Below are 12769 nucleotides of genomic sequence, written 5' to 3'. Positions count from 1 at the left end.
AAATAAATAACTGCAAAAAATAATTATCTCCCGGTGCCTTACTGCGCCCCTCTATAGCATTAGGTCACCTGCTCTGAGGCTTGTCAGCGCAACGGGAAATTCCCTGTATGCCAGACTACCAGTCCAGGCCAAATACAGTAGTCCAGAGATGTCAGAGTTGTGTTGCAGAGCTTTGTTCCTTTGGAGTCTCTGACTCTGGCCTGCTTCTGCCCTCTGCTTGGCCTACAGCTGTATGCTACCGTGGCAGACCCTGGTACTTTTGTTTTTCTTGGGTGTATGCATTCAGGCACCCTGGCCGGGCCCAGGACAAAATAATCTGAAAGGGCCCCTCAGCCCAACAGATATAATGTAATGAGGACCCAATTCTGCCCCCCCCTTCTGCCCAAGCCTAGGACAACTGGGTTACCTTGCTATCCACTCAATAGTTTTCATGTTGCATTAGACCTCAGAATTTTTTTTAGAGTCGTACAGTATATATATATATTTTAAATGGTACATAATCTCTATTCTGCGCAATATTCACACATGTAAAATGGAAATAATAAACATGGTCTGATGAAGCCTACAGTAGGCCTATACTTAACTGATGTCATTTTACCCACAATTTCACCAGATTTTGTGGTTAAGCGCAGGCACACATGGACATTGTTTGACTAAATTGTTTGACCCAAACTCCGTAGGCTTCAGAGGTCAAAAGGATTGTTGACCACAAAAGGTACAGGTGAGAACGCCACGTGCGTCTGTGCTTCGCCAGGAGGTGTCTCCCTTTCTCCACGCTACGGGCGAGTCAAAAAGTTACGCGCTTTGAGTCATCCAGTTAGTTTATCCACGGGGACTTGAAACTCGACACCGCCACATCGCTGTACAATAGTGAATGATGAAGGAACTCGACAGTTTTTCAAACCAAGAACCGCTGCTCGCCGTGGTTGAGCATCAAGGCAGATGTCATTCAGTTTCGACGGGCAGCAGTAGGTGTGTTGATGTCAACGAAACATCTTAGAACGCTTTCGAATGGGGACCATCATTAATTGCGACTGCGAGTGATATGATGAAGAATATAGGAAATAATCCAATTCATAAACACCAAGCTAACCACATACGAGCGAAGAACAAGAGGGGCAACTGGCTGGCGGTGATTTTGTTCCGAATTTCGCGACGCGACTTTGGGTTTTGCCTGACAGCTCTGTTTATGTTTTGTTTGGGTTCCATTTGTTGGCAACTGAACGGCGGCCCTCCAAATCTCCTCCAAGGTATTCGCTATTATTTTGGTAAGAGACTTTTAACATTTTTATATTATTTTTTGTTATAGGGCTAATTACACCGCACGCCCGTTATGGAACCTTTTTGCGCTCCGTTGCGCATGCTATAGGTTGCGGTGCCCCCTTCCAAGTGACGAAATCCTGTTATTGAATAAAGGGTCGTTTGTGTAGGGGAGTGTACACGTAGGCTGTATGCATAGAATATTTAATATTTTTAGCTCTGACCTCAGGTGGGTTGAGAAGAGAACTGAATAGGTTTGACTGAAGGCTACCGGTTCAGTCTGGTGAGGTTCACCAGAGGTTTTAACTTTCTGTACTGGTTTCCGTTAGATTTCTCAGTCCTGCTTTATATATCTACCGAGTCAGAAGACGTAACCTTCCTGCGTATTTTAATCCCAATAGGGAAAGCCTATTTGATTGTGATATTCAGCCTATATGTCTAAGAGTGATAAAGTCTGAGTGATGTATAATCAGGTTTCACCCTCTACACTAGGCCCATTAGTATTTGTCTGGACACACACACACACACACACACACACACACACACACACACACACACACACACACACACACACACACACACACACACACACACACAGTCTCTCTCTGTCCCTCGCCCTCTCTCTCTGCATGCTGAACTAGAAGCCTTGGATGCAAGTCTTGTGAGAGCTGCGTTGTGTGATGCTGACAATGATGGATGCTTGGGATTTAGGCCTTAGATTACTTGGCAACTGAAATGAAAGATGAGAGTTAAACAAACTGTAGATAGTCCTGATGAAGCCAGATACCGTGTGGTTGAAGTAGTCCTATAGACCGATTTGTGCTCTCAAATAGGGAAAATATGGTTTAACAACAACATTCAATCACATCAGCTGTGTAAAAGTGATTGGACAGCAGTGTGTGACGGTATTCGTGCACAATTATTTGAGTTTCAAGATCCACTATTTTTTAATTAAAATGAAAACGCTTCAACAATTTTAGCCCACATCTATGTCACAGAAGACTTACTGTAAGAGCATGGTGCCACAGTCATAACAACTGTCCACGGTAGGATAAAGGTATGAGAGTTTTCCCAGATCAATGATTGGCTTCAATGTTCAATATAAGCTCTACATCAGAATACCAACATTGTTTTTCAATTAACACAGAGGGAAGCCATTCAAACACACCCGGCCTCAATAATCTGGGTCTGGGGTGTTCCAAAGGTGTGACCCCTTGAGTTGGACAGTCGATCTGTGACCATTTCCTGTAGGCCTACACACTTCACTGCTGGTACTTACTACTACATTTAAGACATTATTTTGTAATTATGTCTGCAATTCTGTAGAGCTGTCATTGGCTGTATTATTTCCAGAATCTTGGAGCATGTGCTTCTTGTCAACTTGTGTTGTGTCGCTTACATGTCAGTTGCAGTTTGATTCTTGTGTTGTACATAGCTTATTCCAAAAGATGATTAAAAATGTGCTTTAGTAACTGTAATACACATAATCAGGTTTCTGGAATGTGAATGTGAGGTGTGGTTGTTTATTATACTCAGAAGGGAGCTCAAGTATCTAGTGAGTTACAGTCACCCGGCATGAACTCCATTCTTTCAGAGAGAGAGAGAGAGAGAGAGACAGACAGACAGTGGAGCACCTGCCATCTCATTCCATTAGTCTGCCGAACACCAATGAAAACCAGCACCACAGTTTTGCACTGACTCCATGTCAGATTCCATTCTTCCGCATACTGTAATTCCCCCCACACCACACCACTCCACACCACACAGCAGTCAGCCACCACGGAGCATGTGGCGTGTAAACCAGATCAGTGCTCATTTCCTGTTGGTCTCTAGCAGTCTCCAGATAAAAGTGAGCTCTCTGTCTTGGGCCTCCGATCCCAGTAACGATTTCATTTAGAGAGAGAGGGAGAGAGCAGCGCCTTCGGAAAGTCTCCACTGACCCATGGAAAAATCCAGCCTGGCTGGACTGGAGGGACCCCCTCGCAAAAACTGAATGAGATTATATAATGCAGCCACTCACGGCCAGGAGTAACCAAGAACCCACAGTACCCCTTAAAACATTTTTGCACACACACGCGCTCTCTCTCTCTCTCTCTCTCTCTCTCTCTCTCTCTCTCTCTCTCTCTCTCTCTCTCTCTCTCTCTCTCTCTCTCTCTCTCTCTCACACACACACGACCGCGCCGCACACACACCCCTGATCAACCTCCCGACTACAAATCGTGAAGATTCATTTCTCTCAGATGTGCCACCCAAATAACTTGCTTGTGAAAATCAACAAGTCTGTATTAAGAAGACTCTGTGCCCCTTTGCAAAAAGAAACACAGTCTGCTCTCTGTCCTCTGTCTAAATACACTGCCCTGCCCTGTCCGATACTGAGGAGCAATTGGAGAGCTCTTTTACAAAATGCTTTGCGCTACAGTATATCCATTTTCAAAAATATTCACATTATTTAGACACTGGGTGTTGGTTATCGTCCCTGCAGCAATGTAGGGTAAGGTGCCTAACCATTAGGCCAAGGCTGCCCCAGCCCCAATGCATTATCTTTTTTTTTTTTTTTTTTTTTAGAAAATATTGTTTAGGGGCTTTTATGCGTTTATGTTTGATAGATCGGTGTGAGTGGGAGAGAGCGATTGGGGAGGATCGGGAAGTGACCTCGGGCCAGAATTGATCATGGGTCCCCCCGTCATAACAGTCAGTGCCCTAACTGTTTCAGCCATGGCCGGGGCCTCCCCTGTGCAGTCTGCTTCAAAGCAACCTTAAAATCAAATATAGAAAAGAAAATTGCATTTGACTTTCATAGCATTTTGGAAGACCGCTCTCCATTGGCACTATAGGTCAACTAGGCCAAGGTCTGCCATACAGCTTCCCCAGGTGGGGTGTTTGACGAAGGGCAGGACTTTAGGGAGAGGCCCCCCTCCTGTACCTCCAGTCTGTCTGACTGAGAGTCTCTATGGGAGCCTTTAAGTCCACGATACATTCCAGAAAAATGTAGTAACCCCCTACTCACAGGCCACAAGTTCAGATTAGGCAACATCCCATGTGTGAATGGGTGAAATGCGTTATTTTTTTTCTGTTTTATTTTGTATCATATGACATATTTTCAGTAGATATACAGTATGAACCTCAAGACCCTGGTGCAGAGACTTTCAAATATCAGTCCCATAATCCTTAATTTAATGTAAAGTCTTTGATTGTACATTAAAAATTAGGGATGCAAACGATTAATCGACTTTAATCGATCAATGCGTTAATCGATTAAAAAACATTAATCGCAATTAATCGATAATTCAACTGACAAGAGACCCAGGTGAAATGGGCATGTGAAGAGTGTGTGTGAAGAGGGGTGTGAATAGTGGGACTATTTAAATCACATTTGGATTAAAGAATTGAATTAGAAGAATTAATTTTAATGTGGTATGTTATCTCAATTTTTTATTGAAATGCTTAGATTTAGTAGTTTTGTTCTATTTTCTATTTCCGGGGAAAACACCGCTTATCAATTAATCGTAAGTCGATCGATAAGGCTATCAACTAATGATTAATGAATTAATCGATAATTTGCATCCCTATTAAAAATTAATTAGGATCTTCTGAATTGATGTTTTCAATTTGTCAATATACTTTGTACATGTCAATATCCAAAGGAGGGAGAAACTACACAACTGATTTCAGTCCTTTCTTTGTCTGACTTTAATAATTCTTTGTTTTTGGATCATTTTTAGATTGTGAAAACAAAAATGCCGATATCGAGCTTTGCCAAAAAAACAAAACAAAGCCATTCACTGTTTTGTTTAAAAGCCTCTGAAAATCTTTCATTTCAGAGCCATAGCCAGTGCCTGTAGATAGACCTTTCCAGTAGTGCAAGAGATAGAGATATAAGGATTATTGGAAAGGGTAATGACATGAAGGAGGCAGTAATGTATGTTTGCTTAATCACACATGATCTGGAGTGGAGATGGGACTGTGCATTATGGTCAAGTATGATAGGTAGCAGGCTTCACTCAGGTTCCTTGAAAACTTTTAAGGGTGCCTGCCACAATAAATACTTAGAATCAAAGAAAAGGGGGGGGGGCACATTGCATCAATTGTTTTCTTTATTTTTGTGCACAGACGCGTTTTGGTCTGTGCCGTCCTCAGTGTGCAACCTAGTGTGCACACTGAGGAAGGCACATGCCGAAACACGTCTGTGCACAAAAATAAAGAAAACAATTGATGCATGGTGCACCCCCCTTTTCTTTGATACTGTGCATTATGGTACCATGCCATCATGCATGGGTGCTGCTATGGGGAGAAAAGTGTTGCAGATTAAGCACTGACATCACTGGCCCTGAAGGGGGCCCAACATTTCTGGCAGCGCCCCTGCCATTATGGGCATGCGTTTTGGGCATATGTGATTGTGAGATCAACACCCCCTCCCCCCCTTCCCCTACTGTCATCTTTGGCTCTGTATCTAGAATTCGTTTCTCGTCTATTGAGATTAAATCGTGCCTCTGTTGTAAAGATACCAGCCGTTTCTGTGCCTCTGTCCAGAACAAATCTCTCCTGTGGAGATATGAGCACGGGAATATGCTAATGCTGTGACACTGGGAAGAAGTAGGGCTTGCGCCTCTTTGCGAGCCAACACAAATGTTGTTGTGCTTTGTTTTGGCGCTGTCTGATGCGAGTCCATTAAAAACACATTAAGATCAAGCTGCTCCGTTGTGAATTCCAGGCATGAGATATAATTCTGTCACCTCCTCCTCCCACACAGGACAGTCAACGTTTACAGACGATCATGGACCCATAGCCCCAAAAGTAAGCCTTCTAAATCATTCCTAATAACAATGTTAATGTCTTTCTTTACACATGAGCCATATAATTTTGTAATTGCTGTAAGTTCGTCCTTTGGCAAGTTGTATGAGGGAAATGCTTCTAATCTTTCTGCTATGTTTAATAGAATGATGTTGTTTGCCACTGCAGGCTGTTCCTCTCACAGTTTCATCTTTTTGGAATAATGAACTGACTTCATTAGCAAAGCAATATTCATGCACAGGACTGGACTGGGGGAGAAACAGGACCCGGGCACTTTTGGCTTAAAGGGGCCCCTCATAATTAGCGGCGCAGAACTGACTCATCAGTGGGCCTTACACCCTCAGAAAATAGGGACCCAAGAGGGTGCAGGGCCCACTGGGAAATGCCCGCTATGCCAGATGTCCAGCCCTGTTCATGCACTCAGTCAGCAGAGAACCCAAAGCTTTAATAAATTAGTGTCTCACATTTACCCTTGCATACACTGATAATGGATGTCTGTTATGCCAAAACATCAGTGGTGTTAACTTGGAGTGGGTGTTGTAGCACTGATAAACATATGTCCACGTCCACCCAGGTTTGAATTTGGCCAGAGGTATTTTCTCCACATAACCCTATCAATCTCCCATGACTCTGTCATCTTTCAACAATATTAATGTATGAATGTGTGCATGTCAATACAATTGCTCACGTCCAAGCTTCCACAGTTCTCGTCTCTCCTCCCAAAGCGGAAACAGAGAAAGAATCAAAAGATGGAGGAATCCAGCGCCACACGCAGACCTACTTCTATAGCATCATGCCTCCCTACTGAGCCCTCGCCCTCGCACCAATTTGTGGCTTGAGGCGTCTTTAATGATGTTGAGGCGTGAGGCCAGAAACCAGAGGAAGCAACTGGAAGATGGATATTGATATGCCATCGTTTGTGTGGGAAACTGATAAGTGTGAATGTGTGCTGACAGTTGCAGGTCCTGCCGTTCCCCAGCAAGGTGGTGTACAACCGTGTAGGCAAGTGTGGCAGTCGAACCATCGTCCTGCTGCTGCGCATCTTGGCCGATCGGCAGCAGTTCACCTTGGTCTCCTCAGACATCCACAACAAGACCAGACTCACCAAGCATGAGCAGGTAGACAACGCAGTCCTCAGGAAATAATGTATGCCTGAATGGCTACTTTTACATGCGACATTTATTTATTTATTTATTTTGGGGGGGGGCGTTCATCTTAATTAGGACAGGACAGTTAAGAGTAGGACAGGAAACGAGTGGGAGAGAGATGGGGAGGGGTCGGCGAGTGGGAGAGAGATGGGGAGGGGTCGGCAAAGGACCCGGACCGGGAATCGAACCCGGGTCAGCCGCATGGCAGGCGAGTGCCCTACATGAGACATTTAATTCAGAATCAACTCACTTTAATTCTGAATGGAGCTTTAATTCCGCGTCGAAAACGTCATGTAAACATTTCACAATTCTGAATTAAATGAAAGATCAAAGTAAACTCGACGGAACTATTTAATTCTGAATTATTAATTTGGAATTAAAAACATCATGTAAGACACGACTTAGTTTGTTGTTGCCTGTGAGTTATTTCAATAGTGACATTGGAATTGAAACAGAAGTCGTTAAAAATCATAGACTGCAAAAGTACATTACACTATAATCATCTCTCAAAGTGGCTATATACAAAAAAATACATTCCATTGTTAAAAATAAAATGGACCACAAGAGCTAAACTGAACAGCTTAACAAGATTTGCTTTGGTTCCACTCAAGGTTCCAACAAGGGCTTTGGTTCCACTCTCAGTGTAGCCTGTGGGTCAGCGGAGGCCTGAGGAGAAAGCGAACCTGAAGAGGCACTGGGCGAAACGTGTTGTTCGCTCCAAAAAACAAAGAGAAAAAAACAACAGTTTCCAGTGTGCTGTGTTTAATGAACTTTTCACATTGATCACATTTTCCTGCCTTACACCTGCACCTGGATAGCTGAAGGGTTGTGCACTTTCAGTGAAAGGACTTTCATGCATGTTGAATAAATCATCTTTAAACCCCTATGGACTGTAGATGAGACAGACCATTAAATACTACCTTGGTCTCACAGTTTGGAGAGTTTGAGGTGTGATTACATGTACATACATCAATGATATATTTTTTTACTTCTATCAAAGGGAACTCTCGTGAGAAACATCAGTGAGATTCCACAACCATTCCTCTATACACGGCACGTGCACTTTCTCAACTTCACTAGGTAAGGTAACGAATCTTACAGTCTATTTTTTCATGTACATCCTGTCAGCTTTTGTGGTTTTCCTGTAACTATGCAGTTTTTCTAAAATACTCTACAGCACTGCTAGAAAGTGACCCTTGAGCAAACTCTGTATGATCCATATCTGTCATCAAACATTTTAGCTTTATTTCCTTACACTGAATCATCTTCATGACTGTGTTTCGCAGGTTCAGGATAGATGAACCTGTGTACATCAACATCATCAGAGATCCCATCAACCGGTTCCTTTCCAACTACTTCTTCCGGCGCTTTGGGGACTGGCGCGGGGAAGAGAACCACCTGGTACGGACACCTGGCATGAAGGATGAGGAGAGATACCTGGTGAGTCTTAACTGAACAAGCAGATGAAGTACATGGATTTTTACTTGAGAAATTATTTTCAAAAAACAGTATCCATTTTCAAAGTACATTTACAAACTAGCGGGGCTTTTATTGTATTATAGCACTACTTCTTTACAGTTAAACCTCAATTTTGTTGCTTTAATTTGTTTGGTAAAGAAACATCAGAACACAAGCCTAGTTCCAATTGCCCTGATGTCATCTTAGATTCAAAGGTAAGAACAACAACAACAAAAAAACTTTTTGTCTTTTAAATGGCTTTTATAGTGTTTTGGAAAAGAGCTCTTCATTTTCTGACATCCAGATTGGCACTTCACAGCACAGTAACTGTACACAATGTAGACATTTACTCACAGCTCTTTCCATCCTCCTGGCTGCTTCAGTTTGTCACACTTTTACACGTCTTACAGCGGCTGTAACCTTCGTAACCTTTCCCCCAGCACATTTATAGATTTTGTAGTAGATGGCTTTTACAAGAGCATGGACTGGAGAATGGAAATATGGTATGCCGTGGTGTAGAGGTAGTAGCAGTAGAGGAATAATCAAAACCCTGTTGGTTATTTGCTGTATTTATTCTAATTTAGCATAATATGCAAGCATTAATGTTTTCCCTGTTGCTCATGTGAGAAAAGCTGTCCTATTATTATGTTTACTTGTTGGCTTTATTCAAATGGCTTTGGAAATCTCTGAGTGAAAGCAGTCAACACCACACCACAAACGATTGGTAGTGGGGAATGGGACGAGTGCAGGGCACTGACTAGCCATTCCTGTGATGTCTCGCATATAGAGAGCATTCATGTCCCAGGAGTCTTTTTCTGGAGCCGGCCGCTGTTTGCTTTTGGCAGGAAATAGTCGTGTGGCACAGGCAGCTCCCGGGCTGAATGCCCCCATACATCCCACAAACTCACTTACTGCGCCCCCCTGTGGTGATTAGCGGCGGAGAACGGGAACAGCAAATAGACTACTTTACTTACTTTACTTAACTTTTATTTTTTCAGGACATTGCATATTAATGAACATAAACATACACACATACATATACATACTGTATGTAAATGTGCCAGATTGTAGTCCAAAGGCTAATTTCCATCTGGTGTCCAAAATAGGCAGGCTAGATGTTTAGAGGCAAAAGAATTTAAAATCACAAACATGCATCAAATACCAAAACAGACCGTTAGTAACAAAAGAAGTCTAGCAGACAGGGGTTCGTTGTCACATTTGTTCTCCCCTAAATTCTTACACATTCACCACAGCAGGTCATCGGGAATCAGTGTTAAGGCAAAGGATGAACTGTGTTCATGCATGCATATGTATGTACAGTATAACAGAAGTCATAGAATCTTTATGTGTTTGTGAAAACAGACATTTGAGTTTTACATGAATTTTGTGATTTGTACATAATATGCACCACTCCTGCTATTCGTACCACTCCTAGCACTCCTAACAGCAACTGTATAATAATTCAAATCATCATCATCATTGCACACAAGTGCATTTTTGTCAATATGTACTGATGCCAGCTAAGTGAAAGTTGAGTGAAAATTGTTGAATAGCTTTTTGTGCTGTCCTGCTTGTTCCATGTCTTGTTATATCTGAGTAATGTGTAATGTAAATGTGTGTTAAATCTTTGTTTCATCATCGCATAGGCAAATGCAACTTCGCTGATATTCACCTTACTTGCTGACAAAGAAAATCCCCACTGGGGACAATAAAGTTTCTAACTAACTAAATCATCCTTCTGCTTTATTTTCTCGTCTCAGGATATAAACACTTGCATCCTGGAAAACTACCCAGAGTGCTCCAACCCTCGCCTCTTCTATATCATCCCATACTTCTGTGGTCAGCATCCGCAATGCAGGTGAGACTCCCCTCCAGGGAAGCTGACATGGGGGACAAAGGGGCATGTTGTCCCGGGCCCCGGGAGGTACAGAGCACAGAATTGGGTCTTCATTACATTATATGTATTGGGTCGGGGGCCCATTTAGTTGATGTTGTCCTGGGCCTGGCCAAAGCTGTCAGCGACCCTGCTCCCCTCACACCTGTCACTCAGCCCAGGCCAAGCAACACCAGGCTAGGCCCCAAACCAGAGCCATGCATCAGAGAGACCCTGCACCTCCAGGGGCCTCTGCCAGGCATGGAGTCTGGGACCGGGCCGCTGCCAAAGCCCTCTGCTCCTCCATGCCAGCATCCAGCCATCCATCCTGGCCAAAACCCCTCAGTGGCGCCTTATATTTAGTGGCTGTTAATTAAAGAGTCAATACAGACTAAAGTTTGCCGCCACCGATTTATCGCCAAGGTGAGCGGGTCAATTGAGTTTATTTTCGTGGCTGGGGCGTACGAGGTGAAGTGGAAGATTTTTGCAGACTGTGATGGTGAAATGTGCTCATCCCTGGTTGCTTTTGGAAGAGATAATCACAGACACATGCCTCGACAAGTTTTTGTCAGCAGCTCCAATCCTTACTTCAGAATTTTCATTGCTAAATATTTTCAAATATTTATACAAGACATGGGTAGTGGCTGTTACTGTCGGACTGGTTTGCAAAAAAAAGATCTTTCCTCCTGTTGCTAGGGAACCAAGTCAATGGGCTCTGGAGAAGGCCAAGCAGAACGTTCTGGAACACTATCTGCTGGTGGGCGTTCTGGAAGAGCTGGAGGACGTGCTGCTGCTCCTGGAACGCCTCCTGCCGCACTTCTTCTCTGATGTCCTCAACATCTACCATAGTCCTGGTGGGTCTTCTTACATCACTTCACTTCCACCATACTCAGACCATAGGATAAACAGGATGACTTATAAGAATTATGGAGAGCCTTTGTATAGAGGCATTTGTATTGAGTTTTTAATTATGTTCCATGCATTTATTGCAGACAAAAAATAGTTCAGAACGTTGCATACATTTTTTAGTAGTAACACACCACTGCAATACTTGAATGTCTTCATTTACATTGGATTTTCTTTGAACTTCGAGTTTAGACTAATAGATGAAATTGTAGCTATTAAATGTGACTGTAACTCTTTCTCTCCTCTCCCTCTGTGTTCATCTTCCTAGAGTACAAGAAGCTGGGTAACCTGACGGGAACTGTTCGCAAGCACACCCCAAGCCTGGAGGCTTTGCAGGTGCTGTACCAGCGCATGGAGCACGAGTACATCTTCTACAACTTCGTCCGAGACCTATTCCACCTCACCAAGAGGAAGATAGGCATGCGCTCTGGTCCCCGCCCCTCAAGACGACACCGTAGCCCCGACCCCAAAGAGCAGGAGGAAGAGCAAGAGGAGGAAGAGCAGAACTGAGCCAAGCAGGCGTAGTCTCTCTTATAGGGTTTTCAGGCCGATCAGAACGGAGCCGGTGCCAGTGCCCGCACCAGTTGCGTTCGGAACCAAAGTGCTTATATGCGAACTGCCTGTGTTCATACTGGACTCTGAACTTTTTCCGCACGTGACAGCCACATTGTCGTCATGGTTCGCAGAGAAAAAAAACAAGCATTTTACGGTTCGGGAACGCTAAGATCTGCGGCGTGAACACACCAGCCGGTTCGCAATTAGGTGCGGGAACGGGCACAGGCACAGTTCTCAGTCGGCCTGAATGCGCCCTTAGTGCAGGTGGGCCTTAGCCTGATTATCATCGACATTCAAATCTCTTTCAGACTTGGTCTGACCAAGAGCATAACAATTAACATTTCCCAAACGGCATGGATGACCCGCCTTCCTTGGTTTGCTTATGGCTGTTTGCTTACCGACAAAGTGGGAGGAGTTCCCTTATTTTCGGGAACTCAGAAAGTACTTGCATTGCTCTTGACCTGACTAGTTGCAACGCTGAAAGAGGAGGGCACAGCCTGGCTAGGTGGGCCTGCCAGCAGGCCTGTGCACTTTTAGCTGGACATTTCTGGCCATGACATTTCTGAAGGTCTTAAGTAAGAGATGAAGGCTTGGCCAATACCATTTTGCCAACCAACCTTGTAATATGGGTTCTGCACAAAGAGGCAGAGACAGTCTCTGCTTCAACCTGAAGGGTTAGCCAGAAGACGTTCTGCTTCAACCCCACCACAAACATCTGACAGTGAGCAGGACCCGTTGAGACATCCAAGAGCAAATGCAGACCAGGGGTGCATTCCAA

At 43.8% G+C, this 12769-nt stretch overlaps 1 protein-coding gene across 2 annotated transcripts; it reads left to right on the top strand.

Annotated features, from left to right (window-relative positions):
• The first annotated feature begins 885 nt into the window (after positions 1 to 885).
• On the top strand, positions 886 to 12471 carry LOC134435339 (uronyl 2-sulfotransferase). 2 transcript variants are annotated; one of them, XM_063184235.1, is made up of 8 exons: positions 886 to 1268; positions 6011 to 6054; positions 7014 to 7169; positions 8200 to 8279; positions 8486 to 8639; positions 10418 to 10515; positions 11227 to 11384; positions 11705 to 12471. In XM_063184235.1, the coding sequence occupies exons 1-8, from the start codon at positions 1046 to 1048 to the stop codon at positions 11944 to 11946; spliced, it is 1155 nt and encodes a 384-aa protein (XP_063040305.1). In that variant the 5' UTR covers positions 886 to 1045; the 3' UTR covers positions 11947 to 12471. The 2 variants fall into 2 exon arrangements, with proteins under 2 accessions (XP_063040305.1, XP_063040304.1); XM_063184234.1 differs by having other exon boundaries at positions 7008 to 7169.
• Positions 12472 to 12769: the final 298 nt, after the last annotated feature.

This window comes from Engraulis encrasicolus, chromosome 19 (genome assembly GCF_034702125.1).
Source record: "Engraulis encrasicolus isolate BLACKSEA-1 chromosome 19, IST_EnEncr_1.0, whole genome shotgun sequence".
Classification (NCBI taxonomy): domain Eukaryota; kingdom Metazoa; phylum Chordata; class Actinopteri; order Clupeiformes; family Engraulidae; genus Engraulis; species Engraulis encrasicolus.
The sequence above is the reverse complement of the archived record's forward strand: the minus strand, read 5'-3'. Positions and strand labels throughout refer to the sequence as shown.

What these genes read in the sequence shown, in the direction of transcription:
- LOC134435339 (XM_063184234.1), top strand. Translation starts at nt 1,046, where the DNA reads ATGATGAAGAATATAGGAAATAATCCAATTCATAAACACCAAGCTAAC. An exon ending in AGGTATTCGCTATTATTTTG is followed by an intron (nt 1,269 to 6,010) that starts GTAAGAGACTTT and finishes CCTCCCACACAG; the next exon opens with GACAGTCAACGTTTACAGAC. An exon ending in CAACATCTACCATAGTCCTG is followed by an intron (nt 11,385 to 11,704) that starts GTGGGTCTTCTT and finishes TCATCTTCCTAG; the next exon opens with AGTACAAGAAGCTGGGTAAC.